Source organism: Notothenia rossii, assembly GCF_949606895.1.
Source record: "Notothenia rossii genome assembly, chromosome: 1".
In the NCBI taxonomy this organism is placed as follows: domain Eukaryota; kingdom Metazoa; phylum Chordata; class Actinopteri; order Perciformes; family Nototheniidae; genus Notothenia; species Notothenia rossii.
Genome location: NC_136912.1, coordinates 52,587,141 through 52,608,402, shown reverse-complemented (window position 1 = coordinate 52,608,402; position 21,262 = coordinate 52,587,141). Strand labels below are relative to the sequence as shown.

The 21,262-nt window shown below is 40.9% G+C and overlaps 1 protein-coding gene across 1 annotated transcript in view; it reads left to right on the top strand.

Moving 5' to 3' along the window:
- Window positions 1-21,262, top strand: part of frem1b (Fras1 related extracellular matrix 1b) — a 273,903-nt gene that overhangs the window by 89,474 nt on the left and 163,167 nt on the right. The window contains exons 18-21 of the mRNA XM_079670558.1: window positions 6,497-6,685; window positions 8,751-8,947; window positions 9,389-9,614; window positions 17,835-17,979. Of these exons, the coding sequence (XP_079526684.1) occupies window positions 6,497-6,685; window positions 8,751-8,947; window positions 9,389-9,614; window positions 17,835-17,979 (757 nt within the window). The remainder of the gene's footprint in view (window positions 1-6,496; window positions 6,686-8,750; window positions 8,948-9,388; window positions 9,615-17,834; window positions 17,980-21,262) is intronic.

Here is a 21,262-nt window from a genome sequence, read left to right as displayed (position 1 = left end):
TGGAACACAGATCACCTGCTCCCCATCAGTGACCACCAGTTCCTTGCCTTCTTCTTGAAAGGACTCTGCAAGCATGGTGGAGAGGTAGCTGAAGAGCTCCACTTTGTTGCTATCAACTCGCAGGAAACTTTGCCAATTTCCTGGTATGACTGCCGAGTCGACAACACGCCTACGTACTCCCTTTCCACGCTGTTCTCTGGTTGATGCCTTCAGGGAATCTGCTCTGTAGCTGTCCCACACAAGGTCAAGACGTGATACATGTTGGAGCTGTCGTACAACGTATGGGATGAACACTTGCTGTGCATATTCCTCGAACGTCTTGGCAGTACCCGGCTTCAGCATCTGTACGATTACCGCTTTGAATGGCTTTGGTTCTTGATGCTGGGGCCATCCAGCACCATATTTATCATTGCAACTAGTACGTTTGGCACAGAGTCCTCCTGACAACCGCCTTGGAATGATCCACTGAATCGGTCAGTGTCTTCAAACATATATCGACGAACTATCTGTGCAGCACGCGCAAGGTGAACTGCCTCAGTGTCACAGTCTTGCTCGCAGGCTTTGCCTAGCGCTTCACCAATGTCTTCATCAAACGCTAGTAGAACATCTCGGCCTTTACTCTGGGCTCTCAGGCCTGGTAACTGGGCTAGCAGGCGCTCTTTCAGCCTTGTGCTATTAACTTTCTTGCACAAAGCAACCCCGAGCTGTTCCATTCTTGTCGTGTATAGCTTTGGAAGATCTGCGAGTCTGAAGACTGGGGCGATGCCCTCTTCTAGGTGGGTTTCCTCGATATACAGGACCAGTTCAGCCAGTACGATTCTTGACATCACACCTTCATGGTCAGTTTTCTGCTCGGCTTCTACAGTGGTCTTTGCACGATAGTAAAGAGCCAACAAACACTTGGAATGGTACTTGGCCTCCAGAGCCACCATATCACCCATGCTGAGCCTGGCCAGGAGTTCATTGTCCCCAACTTGCGCTGCACACTTCCGTACGCGTGTGTCAACCTGGAAGGTTAATACTTCATGTAGGGTCTCTGTGCCAGACTCTCCACAGAAAAAGCAGGAGGCGTCACTGGTAGTGGCTTCTGAAGAAAGTGATCTGGTGCGCTTGCCTGGGACATCGTCACTCCTACCAACTGCTGAGCTGCTTGCGATGGGTCTCTTCTCTGCTCTTCGTAGCATTGTGTTATTGTATTGGAGCATACATGTTTTATGCCACTTGGCCTGGTGGGCAACCATTGTCGCCTCAACACCTTGTCCTTCATCTAGTCTCTGTAACTGAACAGTTCTTGGCAGTTTTCCTAGTTCATCAAACTTGACCAAGTTTGCAGCCATTGTCGTGTATCCACTCCCAGGGTCTCGGCGTTTAGACAGTACTGGGCAGACAAGTGACTCTGTTGTCTCCTCTTGACATACAAGACACAGCTTCCAGTTTGTCTCAGGAAGTGTTGTGGGAGTACGTTGCTCAAAAGTATCGACCAGTTGGAACTTCTTTGCCATGGCTGCAGTTCTGACAACGCGTCTCTGATGTCAGGTGGTGCTGCTGCTGCTGCTGCTGCTGTAATCCACCACCAGTTGAATGGCCATCAAAGCCTCACCTGCAAAGACACACAACACCACTGTAACCACTACCACAACCTACTACTACAAGTACCATGACTACCAACACTATACTATTACTGCAGCCGCCGTCACTGCCACCACTGCTGCCGCTGCAAAATTCATTTTTCTTGTAAAATGGTAGCCATTTTGTCAAAATGGCTATCATCAATATTTGGTAAGCACACAAGTATGTGTAATTGTACAATACTTATCACCTCTAGCACACTTATCACCTCTTATCTAGCATCCACAAAAAGACAAATTATGGTACATATTCAATGACGCTAATGGTAAATAGCGGCCATTTTAAATGGCCAAATCTGCTACTGGGAGAATCTTGAATGCCTCCATATCCAAAATTGTTCAGAATGTATTAATCTACATGTGTGCCAATTTTGGTGCTTTTAGAACAATTTGAACAATTGGTCTGCTATGCCGCTGGACTATAAGTATTTCAATGTTTTGCTACTTTGTTCTTCTACTCCACTACAGTTCAGAGGTACATGGTGTACTTCTACTCCCCTACATGTATTTAATACCTTTAGTTACTTTACAGATGTGGATGAATGATGGGAAATATAATCAAGTGTTAAATCAGACTTTGGTTCCACCTGGAGTAAATCCACAAGCTACCCTGCAGTATACAAAGTCATTCAGACTAGCTGCACCTTTACCAGCTTTGAGAACACTTTCATGATCAATCATTATAAAACATATATGTTATTCTGAAATGGACCAATCTGCACAATGACTACTTTTACTGTCGCTACTTTAACTATATTTTGATGATAATACTTTTTTACTTTTACTTGAGGAGCATTTTGAATGCAGGACTTTTACTGTAACAGAGTATTCCTACACTCTGGGACTATTACTTTTACTCAACTACAAGATCTGAGTACTTCTACTTTTACTCAAGTACAAGACCTGAGTGCTTCTACTTTTACTCAAGTACAATATATATATATATATATATATATATATATATATATATATATATATATATATACCACCTCTGTTTATAGCCTATGAAAAAAACCATTAGAAATAGAAGGCTAAAGATAACGTTAGCAGATAGTGACAATGTATGCTAGCTAGCTAGCTCAACGATTCCTTAAATAATATTGCCACAGAAAAACTTTTCAGTTCACATCACGCTCTGCCGCTCCGCTCTGAACACCTGAACGGCCCGTTCTAACAGCTGTTCACCAGCGTTAACTGCTGAAGCTAGACCATCATCTCGGAGCAGCAGAGCCTTATAATACATCCATGAGAGCAGAGCCGACAGGCAGGAAGACTCGAGCACACAGCTCGCACTTCATTAGAATATATAAAAAAATAACACCATGCGTGCTGCTCACGGCCGCAGATTACTCCGGGTCCCAGACCCCCCCATACCCCAAAAATATTTTTATTGCAGAACTACATGAATCACACAAACGACCTATTTTGGATTCAAAACGGCAAATTTCGCCGAAAGGTGACAAGTTTGCATCACTGAATATAGACAGAGCACAACTGAAACATAACATCTGAAACGATGTAACAAAACTTTGTGGGGATGCAGCTAGGGATGTGAGGAGTGAGGCACACGGCTTAGAACGGGCATGTCGCCTGGCAGGACAGGAGAGTGTGTGCACCAGTCTGCCTTGATCTATGAATTCATGTCCGTGACACTTACTGCTGCCCACAGCTGTTTTATAGAAGGAAAACCTCCTTCACTTCATGAAAGTGTTTTAACCAGACACACCTCTACACACACACACACACACACACACACACACACACACACACACACACACACACACACACACACACACACACACACACACACACACACACACACACACACACACACACACACACACACACACACACACACACACACAATTGACATGAAATCACTGACAAATATGAATATACTGTATTCAACTTCATTAAAACGTTATTAACGTGCCTACACTCAGTAATTCACTAAAAATAGTTATATTTTAATGGAGCCTCGTCGGCAGATCAGGATCCCAAAGCGTAGCGGAGGGATCTTTATCTTGAAAAATAGTCCGTTGTTCCCGTTTTTTAAACAGTCTGAATGAAACGGCAGCACTCAGCTGTGTATTTACACAACTAATGGCTCATCAACCACAGCTCTCTCCCCCCCTCCCCCCTGATCTTTCTTTTCCAGCAGCTAAATTAACTGTAGGTTACTCTGAGTTACAAGCTTACAGTTAGACACAACACTGTCATTGCAAGTGACCCTCAGTTAGTTGACTTTTATGTTCAACTGCTAAATAAAAAAAGGGCTTCTACTGTACCTAATTACCTTAACACTAGAACCGCCAGAGGCTTTTGTATAGGCCTACCTAAACCCGTCAAATCCCGCTATTAGAATGCAATTTTTAACAACATAGGGTGCTACATAACACACTTTCAGGAAAAGTCACGGACTGGGAGACTTTAATATTTTATTGAAAAAAAGTTACATTGCACACACACAACACACATCACACAAATTGACCCGATTGGCGGATCTAGTGTTAAATAAACTCACTAATTTATGAAACCAGTTCAATACGCATTACTCTTATTCTTATCATTCTTTATGAGCGCAGAAATAGTCTTAAAATCAGATCTGTTTTTTAAATGATATCTGACGGCAGGCAGTTAGCTCTGATCACCTATGATAAATGCGCCACACCTAATCGCTGGCAGTTCAGCCACAGAGCTCCCTCTATACAAATCAAGCTGTAGACGGTGTGAAAGCACCTATTGTTTTAAATAATGGTCGGAATGTGACCTGTGAGCCTTCTGAATTACCGTAGGACAGCACACTCTAAACTAAAAGGTTCAATCAATAAAGTAACATCTTATCTTATCTTAATAATATCTTCATATTCATAATAATAATAAATCATACAGTATGTGTCCGAAAGGGAGCAGGAGGAAGCAAACACAAAAATATACAAAAAATATACTGCATATTAAAGCAAACGATTGTAAAGGTAAAAGTATGAGCATAACAAATAAAGAAGTGTAATGTAAACATTTACATTATTATTATGATTATTTAATACATAAAGACTATATATTTTTGAATTACAAGATTAGATATACTTTAGTTGATCTAAAATATTGATGTGTTCAAATGCTTTTCAAAACACAACTGCAAGTCCATGAAACTTGTCTTTCTGTATTTGTGAATGAAGCGCCATCTCCTGGTTAAAACCTGAAATTGAAAATCTGGCAACGCCCTCTTGGAAAATAGTGGGAGGGCTTAACATTCCTCTATACTGGTTTTAAGCAGGTCGTAGGCAGGAAGCTGTAAACTGGAGTCTGAAATTAAGTGCTACATCTGTGTGTAGCATAAGGAGAAAAGTACCACAGATCTAAGACGAGTAATGATTTTTTGTTGCATTGAACCACTGCCCTATTTTAACTAGATTAATTATACCATTATGAGTTATTGTTATAAACTGCTTTATCCTGACAAAAGATGTGATCAAATAATATCAAATATTTGTATGTCTTTCCCATCATAGTCAAATTCTTTGGCCCAAAATTATTGCAAAACAGGTATTCATTTGCATTTGTGTTTCCCTTCCGTCCAGTCAGCAACAATTGCAAAATGAGTTGCAATAGTATGTAAGACAAGTATTTAGACCACATTTAAATTGAACTATTCGAAAAACCCTAAAAGCTAAACAACTAAAACACTTTGGACAACCCTTAAAGTAGTTGTTATGTTGTTCCATAACGCGAACATCCAGTCTTTTATGTCGACTTTTCATTCAAAGTTAAAATACTGATACATAATATCTGCAAAACAACCATTCTCAACCATTTTTCATTGATTCTACATAATTATACCTCCTTATTCCTACCTCCATAGGGAAGCATATTTCTAGAAACTTCCTGAAACTTGGAGCTAATGTATCTCAATTATTAATTAAACAATTTTTTCCCAAAATACTTTTGTCAGCACGTGTGTTTTTCCTTGTCCAGAGTCTAATCGTCTGCAGATTGCGTGTGCGTGTGTGTGTGTGTGTGTGTGTGTGTGTGTGTGTGTGTGTGTGTGTGTGTGTGTGTGTGTGTGTGTGTGTGTGTGTGTGTGTGTGTGTGTGTGTGTGTGTGTGTGTGTGTGTGTGTGTGTGTGTGTGTGTGTGTGTGTGTGTGTGTGTGTGTGTGTGTGTGTGTGTGTGTGTGTGTGTGTGTGTGTTGTTCCCAGGAGAGAGTGAACCTTCTCAGAACAAAAGCAGAAAGAGGCTCATCCCTCGGTGACAATGTCTACGAGCCTTTCGCTAGCCGGATTACTGAGGCAATACCAGCACCAGGATAATTCTCTAATCCTAGAATATTTACCCATTAATTCACACCATCACCACCCAGCAGTGTAGGGTGTGTATGGGGGTGGGGGTGGTTAGGTGGTGGTGTGTATGTGGTGTTTCTTGGTTTAATTTATTAGCAGTGAATAAAGACGCTGAGTTCTTACTCATTAGCAAGGCGGAACACGAGGAAACCAGCTTTACCTTGTTTTATATCTTAGCAAGATCCAGGACTGTTTATCATTGTGCTAACACATATTTCCACAATCGATACATACACATATACAATTATTACATAAACCGGGATTATTGGCAGCATGGACGAAGGTCCAAAGGAATTTTTTTATCCCAAAAATAATAATAACAATGTAATACTTACAATAAGTGAATCTTAAAGAATGTTAAAGGACAATACTGATACTCTACTTTATTCTGCCATTATCTGCATCTCTTCTTGGCTTTTGCTATCAGCAAATGTACTAACTATTTGCGTGTCTTTAAAGTTTTTCTTCAGTTTTTTGTGAAAATAAGCAATAAAATATGGTGGATTTATGTCACTGTTGTGTGGTGCAGGTGCGTCCATGTTGATGGTGGATGAGGGCTCTTCTTCCTGTCTTTGTGGGGGGTTCCTGGCAGCCTCAGACCCTGACAGCCCCCCCGATCAGCTGACCTTTCACCTGGAGACTCCTCCCCTGCACGGCTACCTGGAAAACACCCTGCCGACGCTAGGCTCCGAGAAGAGCAACGTAGGAGTCCCAGTTGGTGAGTGTGTGTGTGTGTGTGTGTGTGTGTGTGTGTGTGTGTGTGTCTGTGTGTGTGTGTGTGTGTGTGTGTGTGTGTGTGTGTGTGTGTGTGTGTGTGTGTGTGTGTGTGTGTGTGTGTGTGTGTGTGTGTGTGTGTGTGTGTGTGTGTGTGTGTGTGTGTGTGTCTGTGTGTGTGCGTGTGCTTGTGCGTATGAGGGGCCATACAAGCCGTAATTCATACTGGTCCTCTCACGCACATACTGTACATTCTCCTTTCACATACATATATTTTCACTCTTACACACATATATTCTCCTTTTACATACATATATTTTCACTCTTACACACATACATTCTCCTTTTACATACATATATGTTCACTCTTACACACGTACATTCTCCTTTTACATTCATACATATTCACTCTCACACACGTAAATTCTCCTTTTACATAGATACATTTTCAATCTTACACGTATATATTTACACTCACACATTCATATATTCTGCTCTCATATTATCATATTTCAATGCACAGATTCATACATTGTCACTCACACATTTATAAGTTTTTCACTCACACATTTTTACATTTTGTTCTCATATTCATATATTTTAATGCTCATGTTTATACGAAATGCAAAACTTGCGGAAGTGATTTCAAAACAAAAGCACTCGTTTGCCTGGAACGTTGAAAATATTATAAACAAGGGGAAACTATACTGAACAAAAATATAAACGCAACACTTTTGTTTTTGCTCCCATTTTTCATGAGATGAACTCAAAGATCTAAAACATTTTCTACATACACAAAATAACAATTTCTCTCAAATATTGTTCATAAATCTGAAAAGATCTGTGATAGTGAGCACTTCTCCTTTGCCGAGAAAATCCATCCCACCTCACAGGTGTGGCATATCAAGATGCTGATTAGACAGCATGATTATTTCACAGGTGTGCCTTCGGGTGGCCACAATAAAAGGCCACCCTTAAACATGCATTTTTGCTTTATTGGGGGGGTCTGGGGGGGTCCGAAAACCAGTCAGTATCTGGTGTGAGGGTTAGGATTAGGGTTAGGGTTAGGGTTAGGGTTAGGGTTAGGGTAATGTTGTGAATCGAGTGGCCTGTGTTCGTCGTCCATAACATACTCCTGCCCATACCATAACCCTACCACCACCATGGGCCACTCGATACACAACATTACCCTAACCCTAACCCTAATCCTAACCCTCACAACAGATACTGACTGGTTTTAGGACCCCCCCAGACCCCCCCAATAAAGCAAAAATGCATGTTTAAGGGTGGCCTTTTATTGTGGCAACCCTAAGGCACACCTGTGAAATAATCATGCTGTCTAATCAGCATCTTGATATGCCACACCTGTGAGGTGGGATGGATTTTCTCGCCAAAGGAGAAGTGCTCACTATCAAAGATCTTTTCAGATTTATGAACAATATTTGAGAGAAATGGTTATTTTGTGTATGTAGAAAATGTTTTAGATCTTTGAGTTCATCTCATGAAAAATGGGAGCAAAAACAAAAGTGTTGCGTTTATATTTTTGTTCAGTGTAGATGAATTTAGCGATCACAACGAAAACGGCCAAGACACACATTGAGCCCAGAAAATTCATGTTATTAAGTCTATGTCTAAAATGGACAACATTGTTAGGAGATTTAAACTATACAGCGATTCTGCACTGCGGTCACTCAGCCGTCTCTCCACTTTGTTTTTTTAAATCAGCTGCTCTTCATTTTTTTTTTTTAATATTTTTTACCGCAAGTTCTTAATAAAACTGACACTTCTGGACTCGGTATTAGTTTAAAATTAAAAAAATTGTGAAAAACTTATAAATGTGTGAGTGACAATGTAAGAATGTGTGCATTGAAATATGATAATATGAGAGCAGAATGTATGAATGTGTGAGTGTAAATATATACGTGTGTGAGAGTGAAAATATATGTATGTAAAAAGAGAATGTATGTGCGTGAGAGGACCAGTATGAATTACGGTCTGTACGGCCTCTCATACGTATGTGTTGAGCGTTTAACCGACCTTAACCTGGCGTATTTATTTGTTTTTCGTAGAATCCTTCAGTCTTGTCCACCTGACCATGGGTTTAATCAACTACGTCCAATCAGAAAGCAAAGGGGCGGAGCCAACTATCGACCAGCTGTCCATCAGTGTAAGTGATGGGTTGCACCGCTCCGCCCCCGTCCCCTTTTACATCATCATCAGTCCAACCAATGATGAAACGCCTTCCCTTCTGCTCGCCAACTTCACGGTACGTGCACCTCAAGACTAACTTTTCTTACTTTGTTTCTTTTAAGACAAATGTTTACCTTAACTTTATCTAACCTTATTAGTTTAGTAACGTCAGCCAATACTCTGCTAATGTCTATAGCAAGCTAATGTTGCTAAAATGTTTACATTAAGCTTTTTGATTTTATTTTCCTGCACTAACGTTAACTTCTTTGCTTACGTTTACAAACATATAAGTTAGGTTAAGGGTAAGTATGAGTATTGTTGACATTGGTTGAAATAGTGTAGGCCACAAACCTAATACTGGCAAGGAAACATTATTTGCATAGAAGCACGATAAACGCACATGAGTTTTTCAAAATGGGTCGTCTGATGGAGGTCGGCCTGTATCTGAAACATGTTTTCCTCAATCCAGCCTCATGGGGCGCTCTGTGGAGTTATCCCCATTCTTCATCTCCTGCAGGTGAACGAGGGCGGGATGAGGCAGCTGACTCCGTCTATTCTGAACGGTTTTGATCTGGACTCCCCTCTGGACACCCTGACCTTCACGGTGGTGCAGCCGCCGGCTCACGGGAGTCTGATCAACGGCATCTACAGCTCGGAGAAGAGCCGCTACACGGACACAGGAGCGGAGCTGCTGCAGAGGAGCCTCCCCATCACCTCCTTCACCCTGCAGGAGCTCCAACAAGGTGGGAGGGAGGCCAATCAGTCACTGTGACTAATAGTTATATCACCATATAGTTCCACATTCTCTAAAGGTAGATGTTTCTGTTCCACCGTAGTTAATTCAATTTGATATTTAAACTTATTTCTGCCTATAAATGCAGCGAGGCGGGCATTATTGAAAAAAGAACAACTGACAGGGTGATCACGGAGCATGAGACGAAGTGGAGGATCTTGATCAGCCTGAAGTAATTTTTTCAATAATGACCGTCTCGCTGCACATTATTACGGTTATTACACTGTCACCAAACAAAAGACTTGAATCCCTATATTAATTGAAATCATTTTAATGCATCCACTTAGAAAATAGAAACTCCGTTCCACGACGCACCAATGATTGTAATTGTGGCAACACATATTTGTGTAAATACTACATATGTAAACTATAGAGGTTGCTCTGCGCGCACCCCCTGAAATTGTAAGATTTCTACGTCTTTCCCCCTACTAGGTGGGAAGGTATGTGCAGCCTTCTTACAGTGCAGACGATTTTCTGCTTGCATTTGCCTCTGCTTACTTTTTTATGCTGTTTTTCTATTTTTCTTTTCTGAAAACTTCGAGCAGCGGCTCCTGGACATTCACTGGGACAGTTATTCTTTGTAAATAGATGGAGGGTTTCAGCCATATTTCAATATTTTTACGACGACCTCAGTCTTACAGTAGCGTGGCCAAGCAACAGCTAAAGCCTGGTACTGCATGCTATTTAGCTTAAGCTAGTTAGCAGCAAAATGCCTCCGTTCTCTACAGATGACTTCCACAAACTTCTACAGAAGATTGCCGTGTTGGAAATGAAAATGCAATGGTTGGAAGTTAACATGGAAGTGAATGGACTAGGCTGGAATGACACCACTTTACCAGTGTTGCAAAATAATGGACAAAGGCATGCTAACTCAAAGCTAGTTAGCAGCTACAAGGATTCCAAGGAACAGGAGGGCTGTGTACTGGGTAATAAATCTACAAGTGGTAGTCCTCCCTCGAACTCTCTGGGTGCAAGGCCGAAGAATAAATCATTTCCATGGGATTTGGGAGGACGGACAACAGGCAGAGCTCAGCGCTCTGAAATCTGTGATGCGACCGGCTGGCCTGCATTGTTATCACACAGGAAGAGCGCCTCTTCAACCCCTGTTCCTACTAGGAAACAGCCATGGACAGCTGCTAAAGGGAGAACTACAAACAATCCTCCTAAACCACAGAGTGTGCCAATCCAGAACAGATACGCTCCGCTGACCGAGAACCGGAGATCTCTTTCTGATAACCTCAATTACCTGTCCTCTTCACACAGCAGGGTAAGGACCAATAGCTACTCCAAAAGTAAAAGGCTAGAGGAAAAGCTAACGACGGGAACTGAAACTCTGATTTTGGGTGACTCTGCTGTAAGAGATGTAAAAAGTCTGTGTAGTAAGAACAACACCAAAGTACTCTGTTTTCCCAAGGATATGGTCTCTGACTTGGCTGAGTCCTGTATATTGAACACACAAAGGAGGTACAGAGGGTTGGCACCAATTCCTTCCTGGAGTTCAAAGACCAAACTAAGGCGATACGCAGGGATGGCAGCATGTCCTTTACCCCCGCTCCTCAACGACGCCCACCAAAATCGCCGCAGAGACGCGCACCATCTCCCCCGTCTTCATCACCGTGCCTACGTCAACCACCTCCCCCCCCTGGCAGCATGTCCTTTACCCCCGCCCTTCAACAACGCCCACCAAAATCACAGAAGCCGAGACGCGCACCATCTCCCCTGTCTTCATCATCGTGCCTACGTCAACCACCTCCCCTCCCTTCAAGAAAGCATCTGCAGTCTCCGAAGCCTGATAAGGATGTGTGTGTACAAAATGCAACAAACTCTAACTGTTATGTGCTGGGTCCAGGCTCAAGGGCGTATGGCACTCTCAACTCTTTCCAGGACATGCCGGGGCCCTGCCTGCCTGTAGCTTTGCCGATATCTGTGTTGATAGGTAATAGATTAAGAGCGGTGAATCAGCTTAGAAACAGGAAGTGCTCAAACCTTTGTGTGAGTTTATACAATTTAGCAGTGATTCCATGTCAGCCACAGCTTGTCACAAAAAATTGGACTGATAGTGTATTTAACAAACTTAAACTAGCTTTACTAAATGTCAGGTCTTTGGAAGGTAAAACATTTTTAATCAATGATTGTATCACTGAGCACAATCTCGATATTATGTTTTTAACGGAAACTTGGATTGAAGAAAATAACAGTGCAGCTGTTCTTATCGAATCAACCCCTCCCAACTTTAGTTTTATGAGTCAGGAAAGAATGCATAAGAAAGGGGGTAGAGTTGCTATTTTGTTCAATGATTCCCTTCAATGCAGGAAGACATCTTATGGGAACTTTGCTTCTTTTGAATATGTGGCCCTTCAGCTGAAATGCTCCTCTCGAGCTCTGTTCCTAAATATCTATAGACCACCCAAATACTGTGCAAGCTTTTTTGATGACTGTACTGAACTGCTGTCTATAGTGTGTATTGACTTTGACCGTCTAGTCATTGTTGGTGATTTTAACATCCATGTTGACAACCCCCAGGACAGAGAGGCAAAAGACCTGTTTTGTGTTCTTGATAACTATGGACTGACTCAGCATGTGACGGAGCCCACGCACAATAAGGGGCACACTCTGGACTTAATTATCTCAAAGGGTCTGAATATCTCTAAGGTTGTGGTGACTGATGTTGCACTCTCTGATCATTCCTGTGTTTTCTTTGAGAGCTCTATTTCTGTTCACAAACATGTTTAAAAAGAGGTAACCACAAAACGATATTTAACTGAAAATACTAGGGAAATGTTTACTCAGAATTTTTCTTCCACACTTGCCCCTACTAACATCTCAGTAAATGAGCTAGTAGATCATTTTAATTCAAAAATAAAAAATGTTATAGATGCCATTGCTCCAACTAAGGTAAAGGAAGTGACTGGGAAGAAAATATCTCCATGGAGAAAGGCCATGACCGTGAGAGCAGAAAAAAGAGAGTGTCGAAAAGCTGAACGTAGGTGGCGAAAAACAAATCTCCAGATTCACTTTGAAATCTATAAAGAGAGACTTGGCCTTTATAATTTGGAATTGAAAAACGCACAACAGTCTTTCTTCTCTGATATAATTACCAAAAACAAAAACAACGCACGTGCCTTGTTTGCTACCATCCACAGACTAACTAACCCCCCAGTGTCAGTAGCCTCTGAATTTCTAACCACCAGGGCATGCAATGATTTTGCCTTCTTCACTGACAACATTCAGAAAATCAGACAAGCAGTCAGTGCCTCTGTATCAGGTACAGCAAATGTGTTGTCCCTGTGTCCACCTAATATCAATTCAGACATCATGACACAATTCCATCAGATTAATGATAAAAACCTAGAGGACATTATTCAACTTCTGAAATCCTCCTCCTGCTGCCATGATATTATTCAAACAGGATTTTTCAAAGATGTTTTTCATTGTATGGCCTCAGGTCTACTTCACATAGTAAACAAGTTTCTTCACTCAGGTGTTTTTCCACAGGCCTTGAAAACTGCAGTCATTAAACCGCTCTTAAAAAAGCATAATCTAGATGCTTCAGTAATGAACAATTACAAGCCCATATCAAACCTCCCATGTTTTGGTAAAATCATTGAAAAAGTTGTTTTTCAACAGTTGAGTAACTTCTTGCAATTAAATAACTGTTTCGATGTGTTTCAGACCACAGCACTGAGACTGCTCTTGTAAAGGTCTTCAATGACATCCACTTAAACACAGACAGTGACAGAACTTCAGTGTTAGTATTATTAGATCTCAGTGCTGCGTTTGACACTGTTGACCACAACATATTACTAGACCGACTGGAAAACCAGGTGGGACTTTTGGAAACAGTTCTAAACTGGTTTGAATCCTACTTAAAGGACACAAAAAAACTTTGTTTCTATAGGTAACTACACATCTGAGTTGACAAATATGACATGTGGGGTACCTCAATGCTCCATCCTGGGGCCTCTTCTCTTTAACATCTACATGCTACCACTGGCTCAGATAATGAAAAACAACAAAATAAGTTACCAAAGCTATGCGGGTGACACACACATTTACATAACAATTTCACCAGGACACTATTCTCCAATTAAAACACTGAGTAAGTGCATTGAACAAGTCAATGACTGGATGTGTCAGAACTTTCTCAAATTAAAGTTAAAGATAAAACTGAGGTAATGGTTTTTGGAGCCAAGGCAGAACGTATAAAAGTTAGCGCTGAGCTTCAGTCTGCAAAGTTCAAAACAACAGATAAAGCCATAAATCTAGGTGTGGTCATGGACTCTGACCTGAGTTTCAACAGTCACATTAAAACAGTTACTAAATCAGCCTACTATCACCTAAAGAATATATTTAGGATTAAAAGACTAATGTCACAGCAGGATTTGAAAAAACTTGTCCATGCTTTTATCTTCAGTAGACTGGACTACTGTAATGGTGTCTTCACAGATCTCACTAAAAAATATATTAGAAAGCTGCATCTAATTCAGAACGCTGCTGCTCGAGTTCTCACTAACTCTAATAAAGTGGATCACATCACTCCTGTTCTGAAGTCTTTACACTGGCTTCCTGTGTGTCAAAGAATAGATTTCAAAATACTGCTGCTGGTTTATAAAGCTTTGAATGGTTTAGGCCCAAAATAAATTTCTGACCTCCTGCTAAATTATGAATCATCCAGATCTCTCAGGTCTTCAGGGACTGGTCAGCTTTCTGTCCCCAGAGTCAGAACTAAACATGGTAAAGCAGCGTTCAGTTATTATGCTCCAAATATCTGGAACAAACTCCCAGAAACCTGCAGGTCCGCTGCAACTCTTACTACTTTTAAATCCAGACTAAAGACTTTTCTTTTTGCAGCTGCTTTTAATTGAACTATTCATATCTTCACTGTAACTTTTATCCATGTATTTTTTCTTTTAATGTTTATTTTATTATCTTTTCTTTTTATTGACTGATTTAAAACGCCATTTTCTTAATGTCTTTTATTTTTTGTAAAGCACTTTGAATTTCCTTTGCTTTGAAAGGTGCTATATATATATAAACTTGCCTTGCCTTGCCTTACTAATTTCTATTGACCATGTGAAGTTATTATCAACTCTCACGCCGTGAAAACAGTATTTCCGATCTCTGCCTTTTCGTAGTAACTAAGGTGGTTGCTAGGGACGCAGCTCTCGCTGGCCTGGCAAACCAGGGTCCATCCCATTGGATAACAGAGAATTTTACACCCGGAAGCAAGTATTGTCCTCACTGTCGATTTATTTCACAGTGATATCTGCTCTATTCATCAACTAAAAGACACCCGTTTTTCCTGTTACAATCTTTTTGTGTTTTCCTCTGAGAAACAAATGTTTTTTTCTGAGTTTTGGATAGCCCTACACTACCCATAATCCTCATCTATCGTTGTGAAGAAGACCCCAGTTAATGAGATAACAAGCTCGATGATTGGATGCGCAATGCACATTGGGAGTCGTAGTTGAAACGATAAGAAAAACAAAACATCTTTTAAAAAAAAATCATACTTTAATCTGTGTGTGCCGGCTTTTCTCTTTGGAAGCCATCACATAAATGCATTGTAATAAACGATTTGGCTGCATTAAATATCACACATCTGCCGTAGTTCTTTATTTATAGAGCCCTGATTAGAAGACTTTTGGACAAACTGGAAGAACTGCCACCGAAACTGAATATATGACGTGGATAACAAATAGATCAGCAATTAAACAACATCTTCAATTTATCTTCACACAATATGTCTCCTTGCATTATCAATACTAATTCGGCTGACTTTCATATTTGATCCTATCGGTAGATAGGCTATATTTTTTAGAAACTTAACACCTCTTTGCATACCTAAAATATACTACAAATACGGTGTATTTTTGCATCACGATACACAGCGGATATGATGGGAGTTGTAGTTTTTAAAGATATTAATGATTTTCATTGCATTAAAGAATGTAAATACTGAGTTGAGAGAATAGTCAGGGGTTTTAGGTGATGGGAGGTTGCATGGCTGGTGCTGCAATGGGGCTTATATTGTGTAAACACCTGTGTTTGCGACCATGATGTGTTTTTATGCTGCTGTTTACGTGTAGGGTTATTCTGAGTCAATTAGTTACTCTACTCAGCAATGAATATGTTGATAATTTATTATTAGGTGTAGGCCTCAGGCCTTCTCAAAATATACAGATCCAAATAAAATATATGTGCTTAGTTCTACTTCCAGATCAGCACCTCATCACAATACTAACTATTTTATATTTCTTTATGTACATTTTGACATGTATTTTGAGCATTCTAACTTGTACATGTACTTGAGTACGAAACTTTAGTAGATCTACTCTTTTTGTAATGTTTAATTATACTGCTACACGCAGTACCCTTATTTTGGTATACCTGATCCGGAAACCGGAAGTGACAAGCTAGGAGGTTCAGGCTTGACGAGGTTAGTAAAAAGAGTTGACTGTACGCTAGAGATGGAGAATAAAGACGGCAACTTCCCTTACAACGTGTGTACATGGATTTATTGAACAGACTGCAAGTTACAACCCTTTTAAACGTACATGAGTTTTTCAAAATGGGTCCTCTGATGGAGGTCTTCTGATGGAGCTGTACAGCTACACTATTTTATTTAAGTTGTGAAAGCAGGGTTTGAGTTATGTGGGAGCCAATGGGAGCTGAGCCCCCATAATGAGGGGTCTGAGCTCCCATGAAAGCAGTGAAATCATAAATCTGTGGGGGTCGCTAAGACATTGCCAACAACTATTATTTTAATCACAAATAATGCATTTTTCAATGTAATGAGTAATATTTACGGTAACGAGGTAAATCAGCTAAAATAAAAACATGTTTTCCAAAAGAATAACGCATCCTATTCTCTCTTGAATGACAATATGCCTGCACTCTGGGTCGTAATGCTGCCGGAGAGCACCGGAACGCCGCTCCGAGCGCAAGAGAGAGAAAGAGAGAGAGCAGCGGTACCTGGGGTTGTTGTTAGCATCTGGTGCTATCTGCGCTAACGGATATAAAAAAGCTGTTTCTACAACAAGCTGGAGGAGAGCTCTCTCCTGTCAGACTGAGAGACATAACTACAGCTCAGCTCTTTAGTCTAAGTTATCTCAGTGTCAAACCTCTTGGTCACTATTTATGTAAACAAGTATTTCCAAGGCACACCTTTATATGATCTTTATAGTTTCCAAAAAAGAAGAGAATAAATCACAACAGGTGTGAAATAATTCCAATTCATACTATAGGAAAGTAAAACAAGAATACAGTTTAAAAGGGGAGTGATTAGTAAAATATGCACAAAGAAAAAGTAAATCTCTTTACAGTTCTGTTTCACATGGGTGTTGTTGAGATCTGCGAACAAGAACAAGCGTCCACCCCCCCCCCCATTGACAGTTCACGAGCGTGCTCTCTCCTCCCCCCGGCAGAGTTGTGTACAGGCCGACGGGTATAATGGATTTGGACGGACATTTTGCGATCCTGTCCGTCAAAATTACGGGCATCGAAAAAGTTTAGCACAACCTCTGCCTCCACAGTATATAAATATCAGCCGTTATTTACGTTATTACCCGGCTGTTATTGATATATTTATCTCCGCCTCTAACGTTAGTTTTAAAGACCCCCATAAAGCTCAGATTATAACTTGAACGCTGTGTGAAGGGCTCCATCACCACTTTTAAATATTATTATATATTTCCAACAAAGGGCATTATAATTAAACTTGGAGCAGACTGAGAAGGACTTTATTGATACATTACCTCATATGTAAATAAAGGAGTATTGGTACTTTTTCCCCAAAACTTCAAGCAATGCATACAAAAACTGTGATGAATCCATCTGACTTTAGTGAGCCTTTGATTTTTCATCTGGTCCACCAGCAGGTCAAAGTTGCCAAACTTCTTCTTCAAAAAATAACATATTCTATGTTATACTTAGAGGGACTGACTGTAAATTAAGTCAGCCCACTAAAATTGGCTTTTATTTATACCCTTATGGTCGCTGCTCTTCCTTGTATTAGCCTTCACAGTCCGGCCTCTCCTGAACTATTATTAAAGTATATGCACAGTATAGTATGAAAATGTAAGCAAATAAATGAATGAAATAAACAAGAACTACATTAATAACTTTTCTATATATCTCCCCCCCCCCCCCTGTGTCCCTCCCTCTGCAGGCATGAAGATCGTGTACATGCACGATGACACAGAGACCCTGCAGGACGCGGTGGCTCTGCGACTGACAGACGGTGTCCACACAGTGCAGGGGAGGGCCAGTGTCACCGTGCTGCCACTGAACGATGAGAGGCCACGGCTGCTGAGGTACAAACACACATACACACACACACACACGTTGCACACATGGACACAAAAGGGATTTCCAGGCATGAATAAGTTAAAAAAGAACTTCAGTTATTCAGCTTACATGAGCACAAGCACTTTACATCACAAGTCTGCATACACTCCTCTCGTCCAATCTGCAATCCCTTTACCTTTGCACGCTTCACCTGATGGACCCCCGAGCTACCCGTGCCTGTGTAAGCTTCACTAGTTTTAGTATTGCACATATATAAATCGAATAAACACAGGTTATTTAAATACAAAAACATACAACATAAGTTTCATGTTAATCACCAAGCCTACTTTTACTATGGGTCCCACACTCTCCCCTCCAAAATGAATGTTGTCTCTACTTTATGGCAAGGCAAGGCAAGTTTATTTATATAGCACCTTTCATCACACGGCAATTCAATGTGCTTTACAAAATAAAATACATTTACGATGAAATACAGCAGAAACACATTATAAAATGGCATTTAAAAACAGGCATTAAAAAGCAGAGATAATAAGATAAACACAACAGGTATAGAATACATGAATAAAAGCCATACTGCAGCTCAATCAAAAACAGCGGCAAAGAGATGAGTTTTCAGTCTGGATTTGAAAATAGTATGAGTTGCAGTGGACCTGCAGGATTCAGGGAGTTTGTTCCAGAAAGTCGGGGCATAATAGCTAAACGCTGCCTCTCCATGTTTAGTTCTTACTCTTGGAACAGAGAGCAGACCCGTCCCAGAAGACTTGAGACTCCTGGATGGTTCATAGTTATGCAGGAGATAGTTGAAATAATTTGGTCCTAAACCATTCAGTTTTTTAAAAACCAGCTGCAGTACTTTATAACCAATTATTTGACAGACTGGAATTCAGAGTAAAGACTTCAGAATTGGACTGATGTGATCCACTCTTTTAGTGTTAGTGAGGAATGTGAGTGAGAATTATGATTTCCCAGAGTTCTTATGTCTTCAACTGGTGAGTTATAGAGGTAGCTTACATGGAATTCAGTCTTTGGGGATACTCTGTACAACAACAGTCTTGGACATGACATGCATCTTCCTCTTGATGTCATGCAACAGAAATCACGGACCAGGCGTTAACTGAAATTCTACTCAGGCATCTATGTATCTTGGACTGAAAGGTTTCTTACCCTATTACTACCTATAACCCATAACACAGACCCATATATATACTGTATGCCTCGCATATCCCAGCAAACTTCTATGTGTCAGTGGTCTGGTTCTGGTACTTTACCGGTTAACTTGAATTACTGTACTAAACTGCACTTTATACGTAGTGTATATAGCTTAACAGCCAGATAAACTCCCTCCGTACGCCAAGACTCTGAAGACGTGAATCCTTTGCCCACAGGTTTATTGTTATAAGGATGGTGTGAAACTAAAATAAACAAGACAAAATATAATCAATTCTATGATCATTTTTACATACACAAATATGCCCAATGTATATAAATCCGGAATGTGGGCGCGCCGCCTGGAAGGAAAACAAGTTTCTGTAAAGGCTCGTCGAGGATCGATTATCGCGGAGGCTGTCTAGAGGAGCAGTAACCGTGGCGTGTGGTGCAGTGGGTTGTGCAGACTTTCTGCCCTTTACTGTTTGTTTACTCAATAAACGTATCTCCTCTGGATATTAGGCCATGTATGTTTTTAATACGACTTGTCCTGGAATGGAATTTTCCCGGGCCATTTCCCTAGGAGGCCTTTGCAAAAATTGAATTGAATATGCGAGTAGTTTGGAGTAATTTGCGACATGTAAATCGTCAAAAATTGTACATTCTCTGTTAGCTTACGTCCGCCCCGATTGAGCTAGCAACTATTTTATTCGCAATTAAGCATAATATTGGATATGGGCTGAAGATGTCCTGGACTGGAATTTTTTTGATCATTTCCCTAAGAGCATTGTGCGACTATGCGCTTAAAATGCATGAATAACTCCGACTTTTCAAAATGGCCAACTTTCTGGGGGGCGGGGCTAATGGAAGCCATTTGGAAATATGTCCGCAATTCCATGAGGAATGTCTGTGACAAGATTTGGGTAGTTTGAAGAAACTATATGTGACTATCGCACAATAGGGGCCGTTACTGAGCTGTTTTAAAAAAAAAAAACGTCCGAATCTCATTTGAGCGAATTTGTGACATTTAAATCGTCGAAATTGGTACATTCTGTGTTAGCTTACGTCCGGCCCGTTTGGGCGCACCGTATCGAACGAAAACTAATTTCTGTAAAGGCTCATCGAGGATCGATTATCGCGGAGGCTGTCTGGAGGAGCAGTAACTGTGGCGTGTGGTGCAGACCTTCTGCCCTTGACCGTTTGTTTACTCAATAAACGCAGCTCCTCTGGATATTAGGCCATGTATGTTTTTAATACAACTGCTTTAATTGTGAGCCAACATTTACAGTGAGAACAGCTGCTGAGGCCAGTGCAGAAAGCAGAACAGCGTGTATAGTGTATATCACTCAATAATATAAGTAACAGCCCGACATGACACACTTTATTTGTATGATTTAGTAGATATCTACAAATAAACAGTTGATATTTTTCATGAAACCGAATAGTGCTTCACATCATAACATATACATGGGCTGTATCCTGATATATATTACACAGTATGCTTTAAGAGCAGTATGTGTGTGTTATGGAGCGTATATGGGTCTGTTGTAATTGCATGTGCCGCCAGCAGAGGGAGCTGCTGGACTAACACTCAACATCATTGCCAGCAGTGTGTAACTGTGTTTTTGGTGTGTGTTTTTGGTGTGTGTGTGTGTGTGTGTGTGTGTGTGTGTGTGTGTGTGTGTGTGTGTGTGTGTGTGTGTGTGTGTGTGTGTGTGTGTGTGTGTGTGTGTGTGTGTGTGTGTGTGTGTGTGTGTGTGTGTGTGTGTGTGTGTGTGTGTGTGTGTGTGTGTGTGTGTGTGTGTGTGTGCGTTTTTAGTGTGTGTGTGTGTGTGTGTGTGTGTGTGTGTGTGTGTGTGTGTTTGTGTGTGTGTGTGTGTGTGTGTGTGTGTGTGTGTGTGTGTGTGTGTGTGTGTGTGTGTGAGAGAGAGACAGATGATGTGGAAGGCAGAGTAGCTTATCTGACATCTAAATATTAGAAAATGGTACATTCTAGGTTGTGAGCTCCCCATTCGAGCGACTGACTACTCCAATGTAGCATCATATGGCGTTATATTTGTGCCTCTATCCTGAGCACGCAATGACACATGTTGAGCATAGAAAATGCTATTGAGCGTGCACTTTTCTTTTGAGCAGAGAGAA